Source organism: Perca flavescens, unplaced genomic scaffold, assembly GCF_004354835.1.
Source record: "Perca flavescens isolate YP-PL-M2 unplaced genomic scaffold, PFLA_1.0 EPR50_1.1_unplaced_scaf_33, whole genome shotgun sequence".
NCBI classification, from domain to species: Eukaryota; Metazoa; Chordata; class Actinopteri; order Perciformes; family Percidae; genus Perca; species Perca flavescens.
Genome location: NW_021166684.1, coordinates 26,166 through 51,592, shown reverse-complemented (window position 1 = coordinate 51,592; position 25,427 = coordinate 26,166). Strand labels below are relative to the sequence as shown.

Sequence of the window (25,427 nt, the reverse complement as noted above, 5' to 3'; positions counted from 1 at the left end):
AACTTCCTTTCAGGGAGAAACCTCATCCACACACACTCACACACACATACACATACACACACGCACACATACACGCACACACAAAAACACACCAACCCGGTCTCATGCCAGTTTGTGAATTGTCACGTTATTTTTTTTATTGATTCCTGTACAGCTGACGTTTTTCAAACGTTGCCATTTCACGAAATTATCCGCGGTCTCCCTGGCATGCAACAACGAGGGAATGAAACCGCACACGCTGGCGACAAAAAAAGTCACTGTCTACAAAATGATCAAATCTAAAGTTAACTTAAGAGTCCTCTGTTATATAAAGAACAGCACTGAGTTAAATGCTGTTGGAATTACTTGTGGCATTGTCCATAGGCAATAGATAACCTGGATCCCTATTTCCTCAAATTATCTGCAAGTATTATCGCTTCACCCATTACCAACCTTTTTAATCTACCTCTCGCATCTTCAGAAATACCTGGAGATTAGAAATCTGCCGCAGTCATCCCTCTCTTCAAAGGGGGAGACACCCTTGACCCAAACTGCTATAGACCCCTATCTGTCTTACCCTGTCTTTCAAAAGTCTTCAAAAGCTTGGTCAATAAACAGATTACCAACCATCTTGAATCCCACCGTGTCCTTTCTGCTATGCAGTCTGGCTTCCGTGCCAGGCATGGCTGCACCACAGCCACCCTCAAGGTCCTAAACGACATCAACGTTGCCATTGACAAAAAGCATTACTGTGTAGCCGTCTACATTGATCTGTCCAAGGCCTTTGACTCTGTTAATCATCGTATTCTTATCGACACACTCAACAACCTTGGGTTCTCTCATGACTGCCTTGCATGGCTCAATAAGTATTTTTCTGAGAAACTCACCTTTTGTATTTGTTACCACTTTTCATGTTTCAACTTGTACGTCAACTATGACGCAATCTGCCAATAAGAAAACACTGATATCAATTATTTTATCAAAGAGAATAATAAGTTTGAAAGTTTGATGTGAAACAAAATTTAGCGTTTTCACTAATTAAAAAGATTTTAATTTTCTTTTCTTTTTGTAACTCCCTGTGGGCATGGCGGCATTAAAGTATTTTTATTTTGTCTCTGTAAGTTTTTCTGTATTAATTTAGTATTTGTATTAGTTGTTATGCTAATTATGTTTTGTTTAAACTGGGTAAACCAGTTGTGTAGACCAGCAGTGATGTGTCATTTTGGCTGGTGCAAGCTGCAAAAAAAGATAAACAGAAAGGAGAAAATCTTATAATGCTGAACTTGATTCACACAACAGATGAACGGCTGTGTTGAAACATATGTGGTTCTTTGGTTAAACATGTTAGTGCAGCGTACATATACAGGTCTGATGAGGAATCAAGTCGTGTTTAGACTGGTTTTATGTCTCTGATCTTCTACAAGATATTTCAACCACTGTGTCAGACATCTTTTCTCCCAAACTCTTGTGATATAAATTGCATTATTTCACATGTTGGATCATTTTGTGGATTTTTAAACTGCTAAAAATGTCATGTTTGATGTCAGATAACAGCATGAATTATTACAGTTTTGGGAAAATTAGTGAAAATTATTTCAGGTAAGATATACATGCCATGTCTAAATGTAATGGCCCAAACATCAGGTAATAGAAATGTAACCTCAGGGTTCACACCAGGACAAGAGTCTGTAAATGTAACCTCAGGGTTCACACCAGGACAAGAGTCTGTGTACCTTAAACTAAAGGTGATAATGAACAGGAGACATAGTGTCTTTTCCAGGGACTGCAGCCAGCAGCAGTTTTCATGTCAAATGTTTATCCCTTCAGAAATGTTTTACATTTAAAGATTATTTAATTATTGATCACTCTTATGGGTACATATTAACAAACCTCCACATATATATCAAGTTGTCATCTTTGCGTGCAAGTCTCATCAGAAGAGCAGCTCATGTTGGTCACACTTTTGCGTGTTTTCATATCTGTCTCTGACGTTACAGTGAAAGGTCGTGCTTTGTTCAAAAGGATTTAATCAAATGTTTTTGTTGTGTCTGTGGGCTTTTCTGTGCTCACCTGATCACTAACCTTGATTTTAGAGTGGAATCAAATCCCACATCTCTTAATAGTTTTTAAAAACAGCTAGAGGATAGATGCTAAATTAGTGCTATTTGTATTTATATACCTGTTTAATATTTATGTTTTCATTAGTTGTACTAGTGTAAAAACTGGGATACTGGTAGCATATACCTTCTCCTACCTGGGATGTACCAAGTCATCAGACAGGCGGGGAAAGGGAACTGAGTATACAGGGTCCTTGTGTGAAGAGGGCCCACAAAGATACTAGTATGATTTGATTGTTTATGATTGGACTTTAATTGTAGTATATAAATGTACGTGCTGCACTCTGAATCTGGCTCAAATTAATTAACATTTTCTTGCAGGCTGGGAACATACTTGACACAATAATAAAAGCTTCCTCCATTATTGCCCCGTTGACTACAGAATGTCTTATTGTTGGTGATTTTTACAAAGTGACGTGATGTCCACATCCCAAATAATTTCCTATCAGTAAAAAACAGAAATCTCTTTGAAGTACCCAATGTAAGATAATATCAGGAGATGGTATGAAACTGGCACACTGACAATCTGACTGGTTGGTGCAGATTACACAAAACCTTTCCATTTGTTCTGATTGTCTGAACTGTTTCCTGATTGAATATTTCTGCTGTAAACAACAAAGCTGCAGAGGAATGAATCAAAGGTTGAACGGCCACACCTTCAATAGAATATGTTATCAGGTTATGTTATTTTAGGATTTTAAAAGGTTAAATTAAGTTTCACTATCACTACACGTCTGTTCTGTGAGCTCATGCAAAACAGTGAGCAAAAAACAAAAGCAAATGCATGACATGCTTTATTTAGTGTTTAATGTTGTGAGCATATAAAGAAAGAAGTGGAACATTATAACATTATAATAAATCACCTGGGGTGGGGAAAAGTTTTAATCTGAAAGTGAAAGAGATAGAGGGACGTCATGTGTCTGTGTGTGTGTGTGTGTGTGTGTGTGTGTGTGTGTGTGTGTGTGTGTGTGTGCAAGTGAAAGAGATAGAGGGACGTCATGTGTCTGTGTGTGTGTGTGTGTGTGTGTGTGTGTGTGTGTGTGTGTGTGTGTGTGCGTGTGTGTGTGTTCCTACCTCAGCTGATTCAAACCAGTCTGACTGCCTCCCCACCCTCAAGTGTCAATGCTTTGGGTGTGTGTATGCATTCATCACTATGTGTATGTGTTATTTTGCCCAGCAAAATCATTCTTTAATGATGAATGTTCTCTACAGTATTGTTAAATATCCCTAACTATAATACGCAGCTGGGCTTCATGAGCAGAGCACAGGTGAAGAATGGCCACGCCCTTTACCTACATACATAGACATAGGAGAGACAGACTGTTTCTGTGTGTGTGTGTGTGTGTGTATGTGTGTGAGTGAAGTCCTATGTCAGCTGATGAAGAAGGCCTAACAAAATGAGGAACTCCTGAGAGAAATAGAGACACTTCTTTTTCTGCGCTCAGATACAAAGAAGAAATTATGCTAATTTCTTATAGGTTTAGCTCACAGTTATAGTTGACCAAAAACAAACTTTCAAGGGCAACAGGTAAGATTTATGTTTTATCAGAAATGTTTTCAAACTGTAAGCTTTTCTTACTGACATTCTCAATGTTGTTCAACATATAAACATTACTAATTGACTCTTCCGGATAATTTAACGATCATATAAGTTCTGAATAGATTTATAGTATGTGACCAAATAGAAGAAATCTGACTATGGTTTTTGGTTGCTGTCAATGTAACCTCCATCCAGAACCAGACCCACAGCTAAGATGAACAAAGACAGACCATCATTTAACTACTTTTTACAGTGTGATGGCCAACAGGTCCCTATGGTAACAACAGCCAGCAATGGTAATATTTAACACAATGTCCCCCTATTCTGTTTAGTACACAGGTTAACTTTACAGTCAGCCACACCCCAAACTATTCATGATCACTAAAGTAGTCTAAACACTCTTCATTTGATTTATAATCTACATATGTATTTACTTTGAGCCTCTTTAATATTTACATGGACTGACCAGCTAAGACAGTGCAAAACAGGATGTATGGTTGGTAACATGCTAGTGAACCATCTTATGTATGCTGATGATTTGGCTGTTGTCTCTCCTAGCACTGCGGGGTTTCAGCAGTTGTTGAATATATGTTCCAATTATGGTGTTAAATTTGATGTGACAAATAATGCCAAAAAGAGTTTTGTTATGATCTGTAGAGTGAAAGAGGATAAGGACTTTTCATCTGGCAGGGCAAGTGCTAACTGCTTGTTGTAAAATGAAGTATTTGGGTCACATCTTAACGGATCAAAGGTCAGATGATGATGATGATGATATGTATATGCAGCGCTGCATGTTATATATACAAGCAAACATGCTCGCCAGGAAGGTCTCTTGGTGTTCTGATACTGTCAAGATAAACCTCTTTAGAGCATATTGTACTGCTTTTTACACTTCCCCTTGTGGGTCAAGTTCAAAAAGGAAAGCTTCAATAAGCTGTGGGTTGCTTATAATGATTGTTTGTACATACTACTCAGAAAACCAAGGTGGTGTAGTGCAAGTGAATTGTTTTGTCAAGCAGGAGTTGTTACATTGGCCCAATCCCAAAGTGAGCCCTGAGGACTAAGGACTAAGGACTCACAGACTTAAGTGATCTCAGGTACTAAGTGAGCGAGTGTGTGAGGCCACATGGGCTCAGATAGGTATAAATGGGATTGGGACCGCACTTCACGAGATCACATGTTACCTTGGCGATGTTGCTGACACTTGCCGGTTTGAGAATCTTCATTTTAAGTTTGTTGATTTCCACACGGCCAAGGCCCAGGAGACGGCTGCCTGATTCCAAACTCTTGTTTTACAAGTTGGACAACAGGTCGGTCTGTTCCGTGGCCGCGTGTCGTGCTGTTGTTTACCTTCGTAATTTCCGGATTTCCCTATCGTCTCCGCGGTAAACGTCACAACGCTTTGAACTGTGGGTAATTCCCTTTGGTGAAGTCTGCATCGATGCAGACTCACAGAAATGTGTACTCAAACCCTCACGCCTTTTGAAATTCCACATTGGGACAACCCTAAGCCCTTACGAATTTCGCGAGAACGCGCACCAAAGTCCGTGAGTCTGTGAGTCCGGACTTTGGGATTGGGCCATTCTCTCTTTTACTGAGGATTGTATAAATGTATTGGTCGCCTGAATTCTTCTTGTAACTCTGTCATTTTACAACTGATTGACCCGAGGTTCAGTGTTGTGGGATACCAGTCACCCTTCTGGATTACTGGTATAGATGTCTTGTTTAATTGGGGTCTGTATCTGTCCTTTTTAATTGTTGATTTTTTTCTAAATGGACCATGAGTCTAATAATAATTTCTATCTATCTATCTATCTATCTATCTATCTATCTATCTATCTATCTATATATCTATCTATCTATCTATCTATCTATCTATCACTGTTTAAATGGAGCACACACATTTTAAATGGTAGGGTTAAATAATCATTGTTGTGTTATATTAATCATCATGTTTTGTTCTTTGTTACCATGCCGGAGGGCCGGTCCTTCCTGGGGGAGAAAAGGAGAGGCCAAAGGTGAAGGACTGTTACATCCTTTGGCCTGCCAATCCAGCCATACCATGTGCTGCCATGTTGGTGGTTGACATCTTTTAAAAGGTCCAGATATTAAGTTCTTGGTTTATATTGTTTAGCATTTTTTAAGGTTAATAAAAAAAACTTTTTCAGTGAAAACTCCTGTTCTCCTCATTGCTTTGTCCCTGACATAGTAAACTTTGTTAACCCTCGTATTGTCTTTCATTTGACCATGGACACGGGCCAGCCCCGGTCAAATGAAAATCAACACTTTTTCTGACGTTTTTGTCTCTTTTTTTTCAACACTTTTTTCAATGTTTTGGCGCTTTTTTTTTTTTTTTACATTTAATGCTTCTTTTCATTACCACGTATAAACACCACTAACAAACTCATTTCCACTAATTTTTTACTTATTTTTGGAATTCATGGTCAATAAACCTCATTTATAGGAAATGTCCTAATTCTTGACTTAATAAAAGCAGAAATTATGAATTATTTAGACTAATATAATATATAAAGGAAGGATGATCACAGACTTGTATATGTTAACGTTCAGTGAGGAGACTTTCCAAACATTGAATTAAACACCCAAAATTCAATCAAAGTAGAGATCTGATCTTTTGTTGTACTAAGAATCATCCATGTTAATTTATGGATGATTCTTAATACATTAAAACTTGGTAGTTAAAGAGAAACCCATATTTCTGATATAGATATTTTGAAAACGGGAAAAATTTGATCTGAATACAACACAAGGGTCAAGAGTTAGACAATACTGTATATATATATATATATATATATATATATATATATATATATATATAAATAATACATATACATATTGTATAAATATAAAAATATAACTATATATATATATTAACAACAACAACAATGGACTTGAATGTTAAGAGTAAGACAATAGTGCCGAGTGCAAAGGCTGCCTGAATAAATATGGGATGATTAATGTAAGCGGTTTCTTTATGAGGTAGATGAGATGACAGTTTATTAACAGCGTGATTAGATTTATATTTGACAGTGATTATATTTCCATGATATTAAACTATGTAAACTATAAAGGATGTATAATTTCCAGCTCCAGAGGGTGTTTCAGCTTCAGTTAGTTTATTTCACCACCTGCTGGTCAAAAGGAAACATCACTGCTGGTTTATCTTCTCCCTTCAAATCAAAACTTTATTGACTTTAGGACACTTTTTAACCCTTGTCTTCTTTTTGAACATGAAAAAAAACCCTACATTTTTATAGCTTTTGTCAAGTTTTCTTTCCGTTTTTTTTTCTGATGTTTTTGACGCATTTTCCAAATTTTTTTGAGGTTTTTATCATTTTTTTTGTCGCTTTTTCAACACAAAAAAGTTCTGTCTCTTTAGACACTGTCGTATATTTCTGATATAATTATTATTTTTAACGGGACAACATGAGGGTTAATAAAGTTTAAAAAAATGAAACTATCAGCATAACAGCCGATACAATACTAAATACAGAGAAACTCACCAAATAATTTGTCTTTCTGATTGGATAATAAACTTTGTTTCACATCGTCAGTTATCAGACTCCCAAACTGATTATCTTCTGTATTTATATAATAATAATATGAGTGTTTTCTGATTGGCTGATCATGTCTTGAGGTCCAACTGAAACATGAAAAGAAACATTACCAAAAGGTGGTGAGTTTCTGTCTCTACGTCCTCCAATTATTTTATATCAACAATGTTTGATGTCAAATTCTAAACATCACAAGTTTTATTGGGTTTGACCTGAACTTTATTAGACTGATTCATATTCAATGTTTCAACACATCTACATATTCAGTGGCTCAGGTTCAAATCTGACCATGGCCTCTCTCTCTCTGTCTCTTTCTCTCTCTGTCTGTCTCTCTTTCTGTCTCTCTCTCTCTCTGTCTCTTTCTGTCTCTCTCTCTGTCTCTCTTTCTGTCTCTCTCTCTGTCTCTCTCTCTCTGTCGCTTTCTCTCTCTCTCTGTCGCTTTCTCTCTCTGTCTGTCTCTCTCTCTCTCTCGCTGTCTCTCAGTCTCTCTCTCTCTCAGCCCTAAAATGATCTAAAAATAAACAAACAAATGAAATTCCTTCCTTAAATATTTTACGAAAGGACCCTTTAACACCAGATTTATATTCAATCATGTACTGATGGGAAACTACCATACATACTGTAAAACAATAAATTGGTTATTTACAACATTCCTTTTCAAACAATAATAAACATTTCTGCAGATTGTCTAATGAATGGTTCTGCAGTCAACAGAGTTCATATTGGCCTTATGACTGTAAGAGAAAATGTTTAGATAATCATACATTTTATCTATATACACATTGTTTATTAGAGTTCAGCAGTTGTAATCTGAGAATAAACACACATACTGTCTTCATTAATATAAACTGCCCATATTGTAATGATAAATAACTGCACAAACCCCTTACATATGTGAAGAATAGGCACTAGTTGATGTCATTGATGTTGGGTTCAGTTTTAGTAAACTAACTAAACACACAGATGGACTTCAGATCTTTGTCCTGTGGTCTAAACGTCCACCTTGGTCCAGTGATGAGCAGCTGTAACTCCAGGACACTGGGACATGTCTCTGTGTCAGCAGTCTAGACGTCAGTAACCCTCTTCTAATTTTTCTTTCTTTTGAACATTTGAGATAGTGCACTATACATGTACTGCATCACTGCCTGAAATCCTTCATATTTTCGACTTTATTTTTCTCAATCAGGAAGTCCAGGTGGACATGAGTAGACATTAAGGGCTTTCTCCTCCAGACTGACAACATGATGGTAGGCTTCATCCAGCAGAGGTGTTTTATCTGCTTCAAGGGTTTCCTTCTCTTTCTGACGACTTTCCAAAAGGCTCTCTTGCTTCTCAGTCTCTTCTTTATTTGTTTCATACTTTTACTGTACTACTATACTTTTACAGTGTTTTCTTTCACATGAGCTGATGCAGGACACTTCCTGGTACATGAAGTGCAGCGGCCACCTTTCATGACCTCACAGTGTCCTGGTTTCTGGACCATTGTGCATCCAGGATAGTGACAGGTCTCCTCACAGACAGTACAGCAGACAGCTCCTTCATAAAACAACCCAAAACCCCACATCCCACCATCAATACGTTCTTTATCTTTGTAGACCTCATCAACTTCTATAGTGAACTTCTCATTGTTCTTCATCTCTCGTTCATACATCTTCAGACCATCCTGAGTATGTTGGATCTCTGTTTGCTTTAGATCAATCAACTCAATTCTCTCTTTCAGGTTTTGGATGCAGACTGTCAGTCTGATTCGCTCGTTCAGGAAATTCACGGTTTTCTCCAACCTCTGAGGTTCAGTTTTTACCAGAAAGTTTGTGAACTGATTCATTCCTTTCATTGATCTTGTATCTGCATGTTTGAGGGCTTCTGAATCCTCTGTCCTGTCTTCATCTTGGCAGTTATTAAACAGGAAGTGAACAGGCTGATTCTTCTCATCTCTGGCACATTTAATCATCACAGCCTCGAGAGCTTGTAGAGTATTTTTAGGTGCTCTTCCATTTGAGTGTGTGATAAGGGCGACAATGTTCTTCTCCATGTCTTTTCCAAACAGAGACATCACTGAATTAAAGATGTACCTCTGATGGTCACTCAGTCGATTCACATTCCCTGTTGGCACCAGACTGCATTAATCTCATGTCTCAAGTCTAATAATCTTTGCATGATGTTCAGGTTATGTTTGATCCCACCAGTATTGATGCAACCTGATCTCACAGAATTTCATGAAATGAAGACGGCCCCTTAACTAAAAATCTGTGGCAGTTTCACGGAATCGCTGAAAATTCTGTGACGTCCCACGGATGCAATGCCAATGTAGGTTAATCACATTATCATCCATGGTCTACGTACAGATTCCCTGATCACAGCACGTTTCTTTCTAAAAGCTGTATACAGATTTGATATTATTGGTATTTTTAGCCCAATAACTGCTGTTTTAATCAACATTTATTCACCAGATCTTATCATGTTTTTTTTGTATATCTTTTATTGTTATTATTTCGGTCTATTTCGGCCAGCGAAGCTGAATTGATTTGTTGTTTGTTGATATTTTTAAAACTATAACGCTACATCTAGCAACATATATTTAGATATTATCATAGTATGCATTTCTTTATTTTAATAATATTAATTTGGTCTTATTGCCGGTGAAATATTACAGTATGCTGTAAGACAGAACACGATATGATCTGAGCTGTGCGCATGCAAAGCCGATTTCCCGCAATGCAATGCGGGCATTCATTTCAGATAATCAAACAGTGATCAGCAGGTCTTTAATGCCAATATCGCTTCAATATACACATATATAATCAGTGGTTTAGTCACAGCAACAACCCGTTGCACAGCTTTGTTCCAGTAAGTTATGCACCATAATAATGTTTAAAAAAATCTGCGGAAAACTCCGGAAGTGACGTAGTACGTACCGCTCGGCAGATAAGAAGATAAAAAATACATAATATTTGTAATATTGATGTTTTTGTCTAACGTTGTATTTGAGGATTTAAACAATAAAGATATTAATAATAATAAAATACAGTTTCATGTATTTGTCTCATGTACTGTTTGCTCGGCCGGCCGGCCAGCGGCGGCATCAATCTGAGATGGAATGAAGCCCAGTCACGGCCAACAGCAGAAACACAGGAGCCGAACCAGTCCCCCCACACACCCCGGAAGAACTACAAGTAAACCAGATTTGTAACAGGTTCTGGGGCCGTCTATAGTGGGAGTTGTAGTTTTTAAATATATTGGTATATTTCTCATAATTAGACGTTGGCAGTGTATAATTTTGGATACACCCTGGGGTTTTTTGGGATGGGGAACACACTGGTGTCATCAGATTTTAAAAATCTAATCGTTGAATAGGTGAAAATAGCTTATTACCATATTTGACAGTGCTTACAGTGGGTAAACTTTGGAGACCATATCTACATGACAGCGGAGGTCCAGAGCTTTCTATAACAGCTGGTCCTATGTGTGTAGTATCTTCTATAACAGCTGGTCCTATGTGTGTAGTATCTTCTATAACAGCTGGTCCTATGTGTGTAGTACCTTCTATAACAGCTGGTCCTATGTGTGTAGTACCTTCTATAACACCTGGTCCTATGTGTTTAGTACCTTCTATAACAGCTGGTCCTATGTGTGTAGTACCTTCTATAACAGCTGGTCCTATGTGTGTAGTACCTTCTATAACAGCTGGTCCTATGTGTTTAGTACCTTCTATAACAGCTGGTCCTATGTGTGTAGTACCTTCTATAACAGCTGGTCCTATGTGTTTAGTACCTTCTATAACAGCTGGTCCTAAAGTTTATCAGATACCTCTACACAAGGTAGAACAAAACATGAAAAAACTTTTTCTTCAAAATTTTTTTTTAATTTTATTCATAGCTTTAATTCGGTGCTCATATTTCTGATACCTGACCCTCTTAAACAACCTTTTCCAGACGTTTGTTGACTCTAGCTGGAGACGCAGGTCACGTTCGTCGCCACGCAGCGCGCTGTTAAAGTCAGCGGAAATGTCAACGGACTCTGGCGTCTCTTTCCCGCTGTAAACAACGTGTTGGTGTATTCATAGAAATATGAAACTGACCTTCGCAGTCATGAAGAAAGTTTCCTGTGTGTTTACCAGCTGACAGGCCCTTTCTCTTCCTCTTCTTCACCTTGTTTTTGGGCGGGCTCCAAACCAGAGCTTAAAGGAGCCCGCCGCCATCTTGTGACGGGAGTGTGTAACATCAAGACTGGAAACAACCGACACTAATCATTCTTTAAAAACTTTATTTAATCAACACAACAAGTTCAACAATGTGTAACAGGATGTGAATATATAAAATATATATTTTTAGATTTTAAATGGAATGGAAATGTATTTATTTGAAACAGGGACAATGCACAAATAGACATTAAACTTGTTAAACAAGAGAATATGTCTTGGGCCAGGTTATAGCAGCAATTGCTAATTTCCATCTGTAGTCCCTGGGCAGGTATGGCAATTATAAAAATAACAATTTAAAAAAGAAATGTAACAGGACTATAGATGACGTGGTGTCCATAGTAGTTAAAAACAAGCAGTTAAGTAAAAACACAGGAGAGCCAACAGCACACTTAGAGTACAGTTCAACTCTAGAAACACACACACACAGTTTTTTTTGTCGCAGTGTTCAGTCATGGTACAGGGTTGACATATATCATATCACCGGTCTGAACATCTTACTCAATACGAGAAGGTGGAGGAACAACAGCATGGTTGAGGAAGGTCTGGACATGAGAGACCTTCCTCCACAGCATTGCGGAGGAAGGTCTGGACATGAGAGACTAGCCCTGGTGTAGCACCGTCATTGGTCACATGACAAACGGCAGTTTATCCACCCTGGGTTATCTTTAACCTTTTAGGTCTGAATCCAACACGGTTACATCATGTTTCAGTCAGAATAATAAGAAATAGTTTTTGTTTTAATAATTAGGACCAGAGGAATATTTGTGTCCAAAATGTTAAATTCTATATCTCAAACTGCAGATTTAGTGAGAACTTATGAAGAAACAAGGCCACACTCTCCACACACTGCAGCTTCTATCTTTACTTTTCTGTGAAGCCTTTGAGATCTTTCTTCATATTTTCACAGGCATCAACTACCGTCTTACACAGATCAGCCAAAATCCTGATTCCTCTTCCTGTTCTATCTTCACACACTCGTCTCAGAATGCTCTGTAACTCCTCCATGTCTCTCAGAGTCTTTTCAGCCTGAACTTCAGCTGATCTTTGCTCCAACTTCTCACACATCCTCTTTATTTCTCTCAGGTCGTTCTTCAGCCGTTCAATGATCTTCTTGAACTCTTCCCCCAGTTCTTCTACTCTTTCTGGACTTTCATCCACTTTCTTTGGGTTTCTTGCACCTCCAACAGCACCTTCAACAAGACCAGATCTTCCAACAGTAGCACCTCCTCCACCAGCAGCAGCTGCTCCTACTAACCCTCCTAACAGACTCGCCCCCCAACCTAACAGACCTCCAAAGCCCTGGAGTCCCATTCCTCCTGTTGCCGAGTGCCTGACCCATGTCCCTGGTCCCTCCTGGGTCTCTCTGACTCCATCAGAGATCTCCCTAAACTCTCTAACTATCTGTCTCATCCTGTGTTCACTGCTGTCAAACTCTCTGATGAATGAAGCTGCATGTTGTTTGAGTTTGTCCTTTAATTCAGACATATCAGGAGGATGTTCTTTGCTGTCTCTTCTTTGCCTTGGTTCTGATCCTGAAGACATGTTTCCTTCCTGGATGTGTTCAGATCCTGATGAAGCTGGACTCGGACTCAGACTTTAAATCAAACTGGGATCTGATGGAGACATGAAGGCTCTGTGGAGACAGGAAGAGACACACATCATCAGAATAAACACACACACTGTTGAGGGTAGATGTAATAGAGTAGTCTTGAGCAGGTATTAAATCTCAGCATGAGTCAAAGACGATGTTGCAATGATGGACTTTTTATTATTTTCTTTCCCAATTAAGGCCCACAGGCAAGAATGATAATATAAAAAGTTAACAACATTAAGGAACACAGCCACAAGACATCTTGTTGGCTGTAAAATATAATACATAAAATGACGGTTAGCTTCCTGTTAGCCCGGAAGTCATAGACCCATTAAAACTCAAGGATCGCGGCAAACTTTCCCTTATAACAAAGAGAGCACATGCTGGTAAGCCCAAAACATTTTACCCTCTGTATACTTTTACACTCAATAAACAAATATTAGTTAAACAAAGACTTAAGTGTTGCGTGGTTGTTATACCAGGTAATGTTTTTGACAATCTGTATGGTTTTAAACAATAGACAATGATGTATAGATGAATATAGCTATAGCAAATCACCGCAGTATTAGATGTTAAATGTTTGCACAAAACAACGGGATTAACATGGAGAATTTTATGAATGACAGATGATATAAAACCAGGATAAATAACCGAACATATAGACACGTCAAACAAACATATTCAGTCTTTGAGATATAAAATAGGTGGTGCATGGCTACCGTGACGGCAGCCATGCACCCCGTCACACACACACACACACACACACACACACATATGCGCACACACACAGACACACACAAACACACACAGACACACACAAACACACAGACACACACGCACACAGACACACACACAGACACACACACACACACACACACACAGTCACACAGACACACACATATACACACACACAGAGAAACAGACACACACACACATATATACACACACACACACACACACACACACACACACAGACACATACAAACACACACACACCTACACACAGACCCACACAAACACACACCTACACACACGACTACTAGGTCACTGTGTGAAGAGTTCATCAAAACGTTTCTTTGATATCTTATGAAAGTTAACCATTTGTATGATATCTGATGAAAATCAGTTCAATTTAGCCAAAAAAAGGTGAGTGTGAGCCGCGAGTGTGAGCCACGTGTGTGTGTGTGTGTGTGTGTGTGTGTGTGTGTGTGTGTGTGTTTACGGTGTCTTGTTGACTTCTGTCTGTTAGGGCTGGGCTATATATTGATATTATATTGATATCATGATATCATGAGACTAGGTATTGTCTTAGATTTTGGATATCGTAATATCATAATATGACATAAGTGTCTTTTCCTGGGGCCTGTTTCACAAAAGCAGAATATATAAATCCAGGATAATTGATAAAGCGAGGTTTGACCTAGTCTAATTTGTGCATCCTGGCTTGGTGCGTTTCACAAAGGCCAAGCCAGGCTGAGGAGGAGCGACTAGGTCGAGCCAGGCTGAACTAATTCAGATAGATGCGCGTCAACGGATTTCCTCAAAAGACCGCGAGGTCGATCACAGATTTACTGATGCCAAAATGGAGAATACGCATTGTACATAGGCTACTTTATACAGAGTGAGCAGCAGCTTCTTGTGGAAGTATGATGATATGAAACACATTATTTGAATAAAAAGAAAATAACACGGCCGCTGTAACGAAACAGCGAGAGAAAGTGTAGCAGACGATCACGGACCGACTGAATGCATAAGCAGCCTAAATATATACATTAACTGACCACTGCTCTGAATGGAAACCGTCATAATCATACCATTCAATTATTAGGCTACTAATCATTTGCACAAATTAACAATGGTACCCTTTGCCTTAAAAGTAAGCAGAAGATAACTCAGGAAATTTACCATGAAGATCCATTTTCTAAAACGCTAAAATATAATGCGTAAATATCTCTTTCACTCTGTTCCTCCCTCTCTCTCTGGGCTAAAATATTAATTTCCTAAGTCATATTAACTTCCACTACTCGCTTTTAATGCAAAGTGTACAGGTGTTCGTTTTTACAAATGACAAGTGACACATTGAATGGTTTCATTTAAGAGCAGTAGTTCATAAATGTATATTTTTAGACTATCATTTAGTCTGTCCGCTATTATCTGTCACGCTTTTTCTCGCGTTTTTTTTATTTTTTATAGAGGAAGAGTTTCCTTCTCTACATATTATATGCCTTGCTCCCTGGTATATATGGACATAGAAAATAAAGACACTGAAGAAATTGCACTGTAAAATCTATAAACTATAAAGATAACAAAGTGATAAATTCCATGCACACTATAAACATTAATGGAACAGAGTATATTCATCAGTTATTTCCCCCCAGGCAAAATATAAGGTCAAAAACCATTAAGGTGTCCTCTCCCTGTTGTTACATGAATGTACAGTAGTCTACATCACTAGATAGTTACTGGTCCAGTGAACTAAGTCTATAATTTGGGAGGATTGTACAGTTAGGATATGTTCTTAAAATTATACAATCCTCCCAAATTATAGTCCCAGTTTACTGGACAGCACAAATTGTGTGCTAAGAATGCCAAATACAATGCACACGGAAGCAGAACAAACATGATCCTTATTGTTAAAGAAAAAAAAAAGAAATTATAAACTAAAATAATTTAAGGTGCATTGGGGAACTATAGAAATGTACAGCATTGTATGTATTGTCCTTAGTAACAGACTTCATTTAAAACTCATTTGAAATTTTATCAGCCTTTTCTAATTATCTCAACAACTGCCATAATGTATTCATCAAACTTCTTACAACAATTTGAACAGCAGTCTTCATACAGCAATATAACAGTAACAATGACAAATTTATAATAAAAAAAAAAATAATGGTCACAACTTTAAATAATAACAGTACTCAAATGAACAGCAATATGCACCTGTTGTATTTTAATCCAGGCTGATAACAATAAGGTGAAACCACTGCTGGGTGAACAGAAAAGGTTCCAGGATTAAATAAATCCTGGCTGATAGCCTGGTCAGGACCAGGCTAACTGCACAGAATAAATCTCCATGGTGATTTATGTGCCTCTGCTTTCGTGAAACCGAGTCAAGGCTAAATTCATCCAGGATAACCAAGAAATCCCGGCTTAATCCCTTATCTTGGTTTTGTGAAACAGGCCCCTGGTTTTAAAGTCTGCATTACAGTAAAGTGATGTACTCTTCTGAACTGACCAGACTGTTGTAACTGTTCTATTGTTTGCCTTTCCCCCACAGACATTTTGTTCACATTACTGATGATTATTTATCTAAAATCTTATTGTGTAAATATCGATATTGAGGTAGCCTATTTGGTCAAAAATATCGTGATAGGTGAGGTGAGTTCCTTTCAGAGGTAGTTACAGTTGAGTTTAGTTCGACAAGAAGAGCGTCATGTGACGACGAGTTTAGATAGATAAATATTTATTGTCATTGTGCTTAGTATATATGCAGTATAAAGTCTCCATATATGTAAACAGTCCCTCCAGAAAAACACGATTATGCGATCGCATAATTCAACGCATAATCAGCCAAAGTCCGCATATTCATGCGGGGGCCGCATTTTTTCAAATATGCCGCACTTTCGGCGCATAAATTGCCAATTTCCGCACAAAATATGCAGTGCTTGCATGATTTAATAATCCCCACATTTTCGTTGCAAAAGAGTCACATATATCTTAGGAGAAAGTTGAAAAAATGTTGCGTTTACTTCACACAAGAGCAGCCATTTTCCCCTGTTGCCATGGAAACGTTATGAAGTGACATAATTACGCGTTTAACGTGAACATCATCAAAAAGCAGGGTGATGGGGGTTGAATTTGACGTGTACTTTGAGTCTCTTAAGTTGGTATCCAATAAGAAAGCTATCTTAATATCTGATCACTCAAATTTCTTTGTTTGAGTGCTCCTTTTGTCAGTATTATTAACGATTTTTGAAAGTCTGTCTCTTTTATTTATTGATTTATTTTCAAGGTTAACCCCTTGAGATGCACCATCTCATTTTCGAGGGGGTCCTTTAAGATACAAAGAAACCAACATCAAGATGGAGAATCATCTTTAAAGTAAATACAACACAAGACAATAACAAACATTTAGATACAACAACATTCACATTCATATACACGCACTCACTAATAATGCTCCCACAAACCTAATCTCTTCCCTTTAGCCCATACCATAATCAAAGTCAATCAGTGAGCCATCTGCAAAAATGCAAATACAGAAACAAGGTATAAATATATTTATGCACTTCACTATCACATGCAGGTACTGTACATAACTGCAAACATGTACAGTATATGAGAAAAGAAAAAAAAATCAGAAACAGGAACAGGATGTTTGAGAATAAATAAAAAGAGATGATTTGAAAACATAAAAGGAAATTATAGATCTGAGCGAGCGAGAGAGATTGTTCCAGTCTGATGGTGCTTTAAATTTAAATGCACAATGACCTACTTCTTTGTTAATTCTGGGTACATAAATGAAGAGCTGATTCATATGCCTTAAATTGTACTGTGTATTAAAAGAAACTAGAAGACATTTCAAATAAGGAGGGAAATGGAAATTAATACACTTAAAAAAGTAGTAACCAGTGGAATTGCCTTCTTGACTTGGGAGTCAGCCAGTTCAAAGACTCATACATTTGGCAATGGTGAGTTCTATAAGGACATCTAAGCACAAATCTGCAAAGACTATTATAAAGTACAGAAATAGGACGAAGATTTGAATCTGTGGTATTCCCGTATATGGTATCGGCATAATCAATTATTGGAAGTATCAAATGAGTTATAATTCTTTTTCGAACCTGTTGTGAAAAACAATCTACAGAGTGATAAAGTGACTTCAATTGGCCATATATTTTCTTGCAGATTGAATTAATATGAGGTTTGAAGGAGAGCTGGTTATCAAGCCAAAGACCAAGATATTTATACTTTTCAACTATTGTTAAAGCTGTTTTATCAAGAAAAGTAATTGACCAGCATTTAGATATAGGCAAAGAATTAGGTCTAGTGCAAAACAAGATAGTGTATGATTTTTTTCTGTTCAATAGGAGTTTGTTAGAATAAAACCATTTTTGAACTAGGTTAAAGTCCGATTGAAGAGATAATTGGATTTGTGAAATATCAGAACTGGATGAATATATTAAGGTGTCATCTGCATATAAGTGAATTAAACTGTCAGTACACATTTGCAGTAAATCATTAATAAAGATCGAGAATAAGAGCGGGCCTAAGGATGAACCTTGTGGAACACCTTTATCAATGATTTTACAGTTTTTTCCGATTGCTAAACGACAATGGGCACAACTGGAGTCACATGTGCAAAACTCAAACTACAGTCTGCACTACCAACAGTCACATGACACACACAGTTCACATCACCTGCTAAACAGGGTCAGTGCAGCCAAACACTACGCACAATCCTCACTGAGATAACACACACTGTCACTTAGAACACACTAAGAGTAAAAACACTAGCATCAAACACCAATACAGAAATTACAAACTTTTTCATCTTTACAGTTTGAACAATTTGAGTGACTTTACACTACTCAATAGTTTCTTTAAGGAAAAAATATAGATTGTATAACATACCAATTTTTACATAAGGTAAACAAGAAGGAATGGAAATCAGCAGTTTTCTTCAATATAGTATTTTGTCTCTAGTAATTTATGGAATTACTGGGGAAAAAAACTAAAAGGTACATAACAGTAAAAAAAGAATAGTGTGACTAATCCTGCCTCTCTCCTGCATCATGTGGCAAGTTCTCTTCATCACATTGGATGTCTTCATCATCTCTAAATACTAATGAATGTGGTGTTTCTATTGCTTTCACCTCCATTACTTTCTGAAAAACAGTAAGAACACAGTTTTACTATTGTAAAGATATAGTGTTTTTCACTTTTTTATAGCTGTGTACATAACCTCAGACATCTTACATGGACATATTGTTATCTTCAGGGCCGGTTCTAGCCCTTTGGTTGTCCTAGGTGAGATTGAGTTTTGCGCGTGCGCACCCCCCTTGTCTTGCATTGCCAGATCTCCACAGTGCTGTGTCAGCGATAGAGCAGCAATGTATGTACATTTTAGTTTCTAGCTTCCATGTAAGTTCGATGGCACCAACATTTGGTCTAATCAGAACTGGTCTGGCAACCCAGAGACCAGTGTTTTGTTTCCAGATTTGTGTGCATGGTGACTTATTAAAATTTTGAGCATTAAATACTTCATTTCCTGCATTCTGGTGAATTTTTATGCACTTATTTTTGTTTACCTTTTTCTGAATCAATTTATACTGGAAATCTAAAGTGAAACATAGATTACAATCCAAATCCAAATATAAAAACATAATGGAATATATTGCAATAAGGCTCTCAGGCATTCTGTATTGCTTTCAACTAGTTATTCTTCTGTAGATCGACTTTGCTAATTATATCTGAGTCACAATACATGTAGCCTAGGCAACATTTACTTTTCCCACTTTTGCTTCTTTTGTTGAGGAGGTAACCTCCTTAAATGTGCATATGACAATTATTCACCTGAATGATTCATGAATTAATTCCGCGTCCACGGAAGGCGCGCTGCAGCAGCTCCGTATCTGTGCCGCTGCTCGTCTCTATTTCTACAGAGAGAGTGGACATAAGCGACCCGCACGTCTGCTTCAGAGCTCCGTGTGTTTGAGTCTGACCTGAGACTGGAAACGTCGTGTAATGAAAGGTTGACAAGTAAACGTGTGGCTGAGGGAGCGCCCTAGGATGATCATGTTTAATAAACATGTTTTATTTCGCTTGTCATATTATTAATGGGAAGTAGAGCTAAGGGCGACACGGCGCACCCAACACATTTGATGCCCTAGGCAATTGCATAGGTTGCCTATGGCAATCCCCGGCCCTGAGTATCTTTGCTCTTTTACCTGTTTCTGTCAAACGGTACAGTGTATAATTGTTTAATTATTATTTGGTGTTTGTATACAAAAAAAGGCTTTCTGAGCTTTCTCTGTATAAATACCATATATGTTCACTAACTAGTCTAAAACAAGACACCTGCTTAGGCTTTCAGCTAAAATTGCAATCAGCAGTGTTTGATAGGCACCAGACTGAAATCTATTCTGTTTTGAATGTGTGGTTAACAGTGTTGACAGCAGTGTGTTAGCATCTGAACAAAGTGCTGTAAATCTACAGTGTTGTGCAGGTTGTGGTTAAAGTCCTGGGATAAGTGTGTAGAGTTTTGAAAACTGTGTTCAAGCGATGAGAAACCAACTAGAGTCTGGTCCACATGAACTGCTGCTGTGTAGACTGTAGTTAGAGTTTTGCACATGTGACTCCAGTTGTGCCCACTGTCGTTTAGCAATCGAAAAAAACTGTAAAGCCAGACTGGTTGCCTTGAAAAGCAACACATTGACTTCTATGATGAAGAAAAGAATTAAAAAATAATAAAGAGTCTGAAGAAAGACCAATAGCATTTAATTTGTCTAAAAGAAGATAATGGTCAACCATATCAAATGCTTTGGTAAGATCAATAAATATAGCACCTGTCAGCATATTACTGTCTGATGCGGACAATATGTCGTTTGTGAATTTTAGAAGAGCAGTGGTGGTCGAAAAGTTTGGTCGAAAACCAGACTGATGTGGAGATAATACATTTTGATCATTAAGATATTTAGAAAGTTAATTAAAAATTATTTTTTCAAATATTTTTGTTACACTATTAATAATTGAAATAGGTCTGCAATTGTTAATATCTGTGATATCACCTCCTTTATGAAGAGGAGATACTCTTGCAAACTTCCATGATCGAGGTGTTTTGCAAGTTGCCAATGATAAATTAAATATATCAGCCAAAGGAAATGATAAAACATGAGAGGTGAGTTTAAAGAACTTAATTTCCAAACCATCTGTACCAGCACTGCATCCGGACTTTATGCTATCAATAACCTGCTGAACATCAACTGGAGTGATGGTATTAAAGCAGAAAGATCTATTGCACCTGTTCTGGGTAAATTAAATATCAGAGTAAGAAGGAAAGGCAAAAGGACTGCAGACTGAGGAAAAATGCTGACTAAAGGCCTCTGCAATTAATAATGGTTCACTAATCTTTTCATTATTTATATTAATATGGGAAATAAGGCTTTTTGTGTGTTTATTAGTTATGGAATTAATTTTCTTCCAGACTTTCTTTGAGTTCTTAAAATCAGTTGATAAACAATCATTATAATAATTTGCTTCAGCATTTCTAGTAGTAGTTTTACATTTATTCCTTAGTTCTTTATAAGCATCCCAGTCAACAGAATCATGTGATATACGATATTTTTTCCATGCCTTGTCTCTTTGTTTGAACAAGTTTATGAGATCTCCCTTGATCCTAGGTAAATGTCAACCTTTGACCTTAATTGATGTCCAAGGAGCATGTTTATCTATTATCTCAACAAATTCAGTATAAAAATAAATCCATGCATCTTCAACAGATGGAATTAACTTAAATCTCTCCCAATTAATATCTAGTATATCTTGAATAAAGTGTTCAGGATTAATGTTATTCCATTTCCTTACTCTAATTAATTTTGGAGGAAGATGAGGCAATTTGATTTTCCATATGCAGAAGATAATAGAGTGGTCACTGAGAGAGTCAGGTAATACCCCAGATTTTAAGATTCTGTCAGGATGAGAAACTAAGATCCAATCGATCAAAGAAGAGGAGTTAGGACCAACTCTAGTGGATTCAGTTATTAATTGCGTTAGATTTATGCTATTAAAAAGATTGCGGTCTTTATGAGAGGAATACGCTAGCCAATTGGAGTTAAAATCACCTAATATGATTTTTTCACTAGCACAATCTAAAGAATTAATGGTAGACAAGATACGTTAAGTGGTTTCAGCAGGAGCATTAGGGGGTTTATAAATATTTCCTATTATAAGTCATTTGCTTTCATGAAAGATAATTTTAACAAAAAGGCCTTCAAAATGTAAGGGATTCTCACTTGGCAATATAAGTTCAGTAGTCACTTTTGAGGCTACATATGTTAGGAGGCCCCCACCCCTTGAGCCCCTATCCTTCCTAAATAACACATAATTGTCAATGTTTTATTTCATCATCAGAGATCTCACTATGTAGCCAGGTTTCAGAAAGAGTAATAATATGTGGATTATTATAAATGAGCCAAGCTCTCAGTAAATCAATTTTAGGAGGCAGACTCCTAATATCCAAGTGTATAACAAATAAACCTTTAGTGAAGTTCATTACTCCTAAAATATAATATACACATGATATGAAGGCAAAAAAAGTCATAAAGCATCAACACAGATTATTGTATGAAGCAGTAAGGAGCAAGTGAAGAGAAAGGCAGTAGGAGAGCAAACACATGCATACACACATACATACACACACACACACACACACACACACACACACACACACACACATAGACAGAATATGCACATAAACCTGTAAGTTCACCACTCAGTTTGCATAACCCATTAGCAAACAAAATAATGATAAAAATATACTTATGTGCACACATCTGCAGGAATAGTTATGTAACATAACCATAACTGCATGGAAATTATTAGATGACATAACTTCAAACAATAATAATAATGTTAAAAATAAAATAGTGGACTGTAAATGATACTTTGTTAAATTTAATTAATAAATCAGAATATGAATTGTATCAGCCATTGGTATCAATCATTTCCCATTTAGGAGACCTACGTTACCCCATCTTTTAATTACACAATTTTACGCCATTTAAATGATATTATACAGCAATCAGTAGTACAGCACCACCAACGCTTACTGCTCCCAACATTAATTTGCTAATAAATAGAACAAACAGACAGCAGTCACTCAAATAGCACCTATGTCAGTGATAAAGATACAAATAATATATAATAAATTCAATGCCAGTCCAGCAGGGGAAGTATTGTTAAAAAAAACAGGTTGAAAAGTTCATCAGCAAGCTAAGTATTGTGCTACTATTAGCACTATCCTTCATTCACTAACTTTAAGATGTCATGTCAGAGTCAATGGAGGAGTTTATAAGAGAGAGATCACCAAGGGATTCCTCAGCTTCCTCAGGAGTACGAAAGAATTGTGTCTTACCAGCAAAGGCAACTCTCAGCGTGCAGGGATAGATCAGTGCATACTTAATGTCCCGATCACAAAGCTTTTTCTTAACCGCATCAAACCCTCGGCGTCTCTGGACCAGACCAGCGGAGAAGTCCGGATAAATGAAAACACAAACTCCTTTGAACTGTAGGAGCTCCTTCTTCTCCCTGCCTAGTTTCATTACTTTTAGCTTATCCTGGAAATAGTGAAACTTTACCAGGATCGGCCTGGGACCTTTGGCTCTGGAGTTGTCCTGGATACCTGCACGATGACAGTGCTCTATCACTGGAGGAGCAGAGAAATTTGCTTCACCTAGAAGCTGTGGAATCAGATGTCTCATGAAGCCAAGGATATCTCTAGCCTCTGCCTTCTCCGGAATGCAGATGAATCGTAGGGTTGGAGCGTCTGCTTAGGTTCTCAGCGTCCTCCGCCCATGTTTTCAGGTCAGTGTTATCCTTTTCAAGTATTTTAACACGTTTGACCAGCTCTGTTATATCATCCTCATTTGAGCCGACTCTCTGCTCCAGCTCAACAACCTGCTCTCCAAACATTTGAAGCGAGCCATCTATTTTGGCAAGATTGGCTCAGAGTGAATCAATTTTGGCGTCCAAGTGTGAAATCATCTCTAATTTCATTTGCTGCATCATGTCCAAAATATTTTGGAGAGTAATTGTTTCATCACCCATTGAGAGGCCGGTCTCTTCCCACTCGCACAAAGAGAAGAATATATTCCAATAGCTGGTTGGTATAAAGCTGGAAATTGGTTTAGTTTGCTTTTCTTGATATACGTCTAGTAGAACATTGTACAAAATTGTTTAAAAGTGAAAACAATTATGTCATAATGACCTCAAATAAGCAAAAAAGATTTGGGTCAGCAGACTGAGCTTGCAGCACACACTCACACCACGGCAGCCATCTTGAAGCACAGAAAGACAAAAATGAAAACTGTCTCTTTTGTATCGTTTATTTCCCTGTTTAGACTATTACTTTTATTTTTACTTTCATATTATATTATTTGTATATATTTTTGTATCTTATTTGTTAACATATCGCGATGACTGCATATCTGTGAACTATTTTTTTAAATTAAGTTTAAAGAAAAGCAGGGTGTTGGGGGAATCACTTTTTCAAATCGAACCGCAGTTTTTGCAAGTCCCGCAATTTCATCGCAAAAAATTGCATAAATATCCCGCATATTCCATCGCATTTTGTAAGAAATCGTGCCGCATAATGAAGGATTTTTGCCCGTCTGCTCTACAGAAACACATAAATGGATACACATCATCAGAAAGAGATTTAGTTTATCAACACAGATTTAACACAGAAATATGTAAAGATTACAGATAAAAAAACAGTTGTTTAATTTATGTTTCCTCCTGCACACACCATCTGAACAGGGGTATGTTACACATACACATACATTCATTACATATTCATCATTCCAATATGCATCTTACAAACTACTTTGCACTATTACTCTTTGCACTTTACATCCCACTGTGTACGTTGTATTTTTGTACATTGTGTTGATATGTACTTATATGTATATGTAATAATCTTTACTACTTGAATGTATAGAGAGTTAACACCTACCAGAGACATATTCCTTGTGTATGTAAGTATACTTGGCCAATAAATCAGATTCTGATTCTATCAGCAGGATATGAAGTCATTACAGTGAGCCTAAACTTCACTTCTTATAACCAACCTAAATCTTCCTAAAAAGACTCAAAACTGTCAAAAAAGTTCAAAAGTGTCAAGAGAAAATGTAATTTCTATATACATTTTATATATTATGATAGTGCAGAATGAGTAGTTTGACTTTAAATCCTGTTCTGATGATGTGGACTGACAGCAGGCCTCTCTGTGTTTAAGTCTCTGTTTCAACTTCAGTTTGTTATTAACTTGAACTAACTTTAACTTTTCTCTCTCTGTCTCCTCTCTGCTGATGAAAACATCAAGTCTTCCTGCAGGGTGTCAGCTTTTAAAAATTCAACTTTCTTACCTTTTGGTCTGCAGGCAGCACGGTCACTCAATCTCTCTCTCAGCTTCCGCTTTCTCAGATATCACATGATCATAGGAGCCAATCACAGCAGAGCCTGGATCCAGCCTGTTCCAGCTGCTCTCCTCTGGGGGGGGGCTGTAACTCAACCAGACACAGAAACCCTTTCCTCCCTCAGGACCACACTATGATCAACATTTAGAGGAGAACTCTGGTTTCTTCAACCTGAACTGAGAATAAAACCAGAGATGTGAGAGTAATAAGAGCTGAATATCTCTGCT

At 37.4% G+C, this 25,427-nt stretch overlaps 1 protein-coding gene across 1 annotated transcript; it reads right to left on the bottom strand.

Annotated features, from left to right (window-relative positions):
• Window positions 1-11,667: 11,667 nt before the first annotated feature.
• Window positions 11,668-25,198, bottom strand: LOC114551693 (calpain small subunit 1). Its single transcript, XM_028572661.1, has 2 exons — window positions 25,150-25,198; window positions 11,668-13,045 (listed from the first exon to the last, which is right to left on the bottom strand). Exon 2 carries the CDS (start codon window positions 12,952-12,954, stop codon window positions 12,274-12,276), a length of 681 nt encoding a protein of 226 aa, XP_028428462.1. The 5' UTR covers window positions 12,955-13,045; window positions 25,150-25,198; the 3' UTR covers window positions 11,668-12,273.
• Between the last annotated feature and the right edge of the window lie 229 nt (window positions 25,199-25,427).

Excerpts from the sequence above, each read along its gene's own strand:
- LOC114551693 (XM_028572661.1), bottom strand. The coding sequence starts at position 12,954 with ATGTCTTCAGGATCAGAACCAAGGCAAAGAAGAGACAGCAAAGAACAT.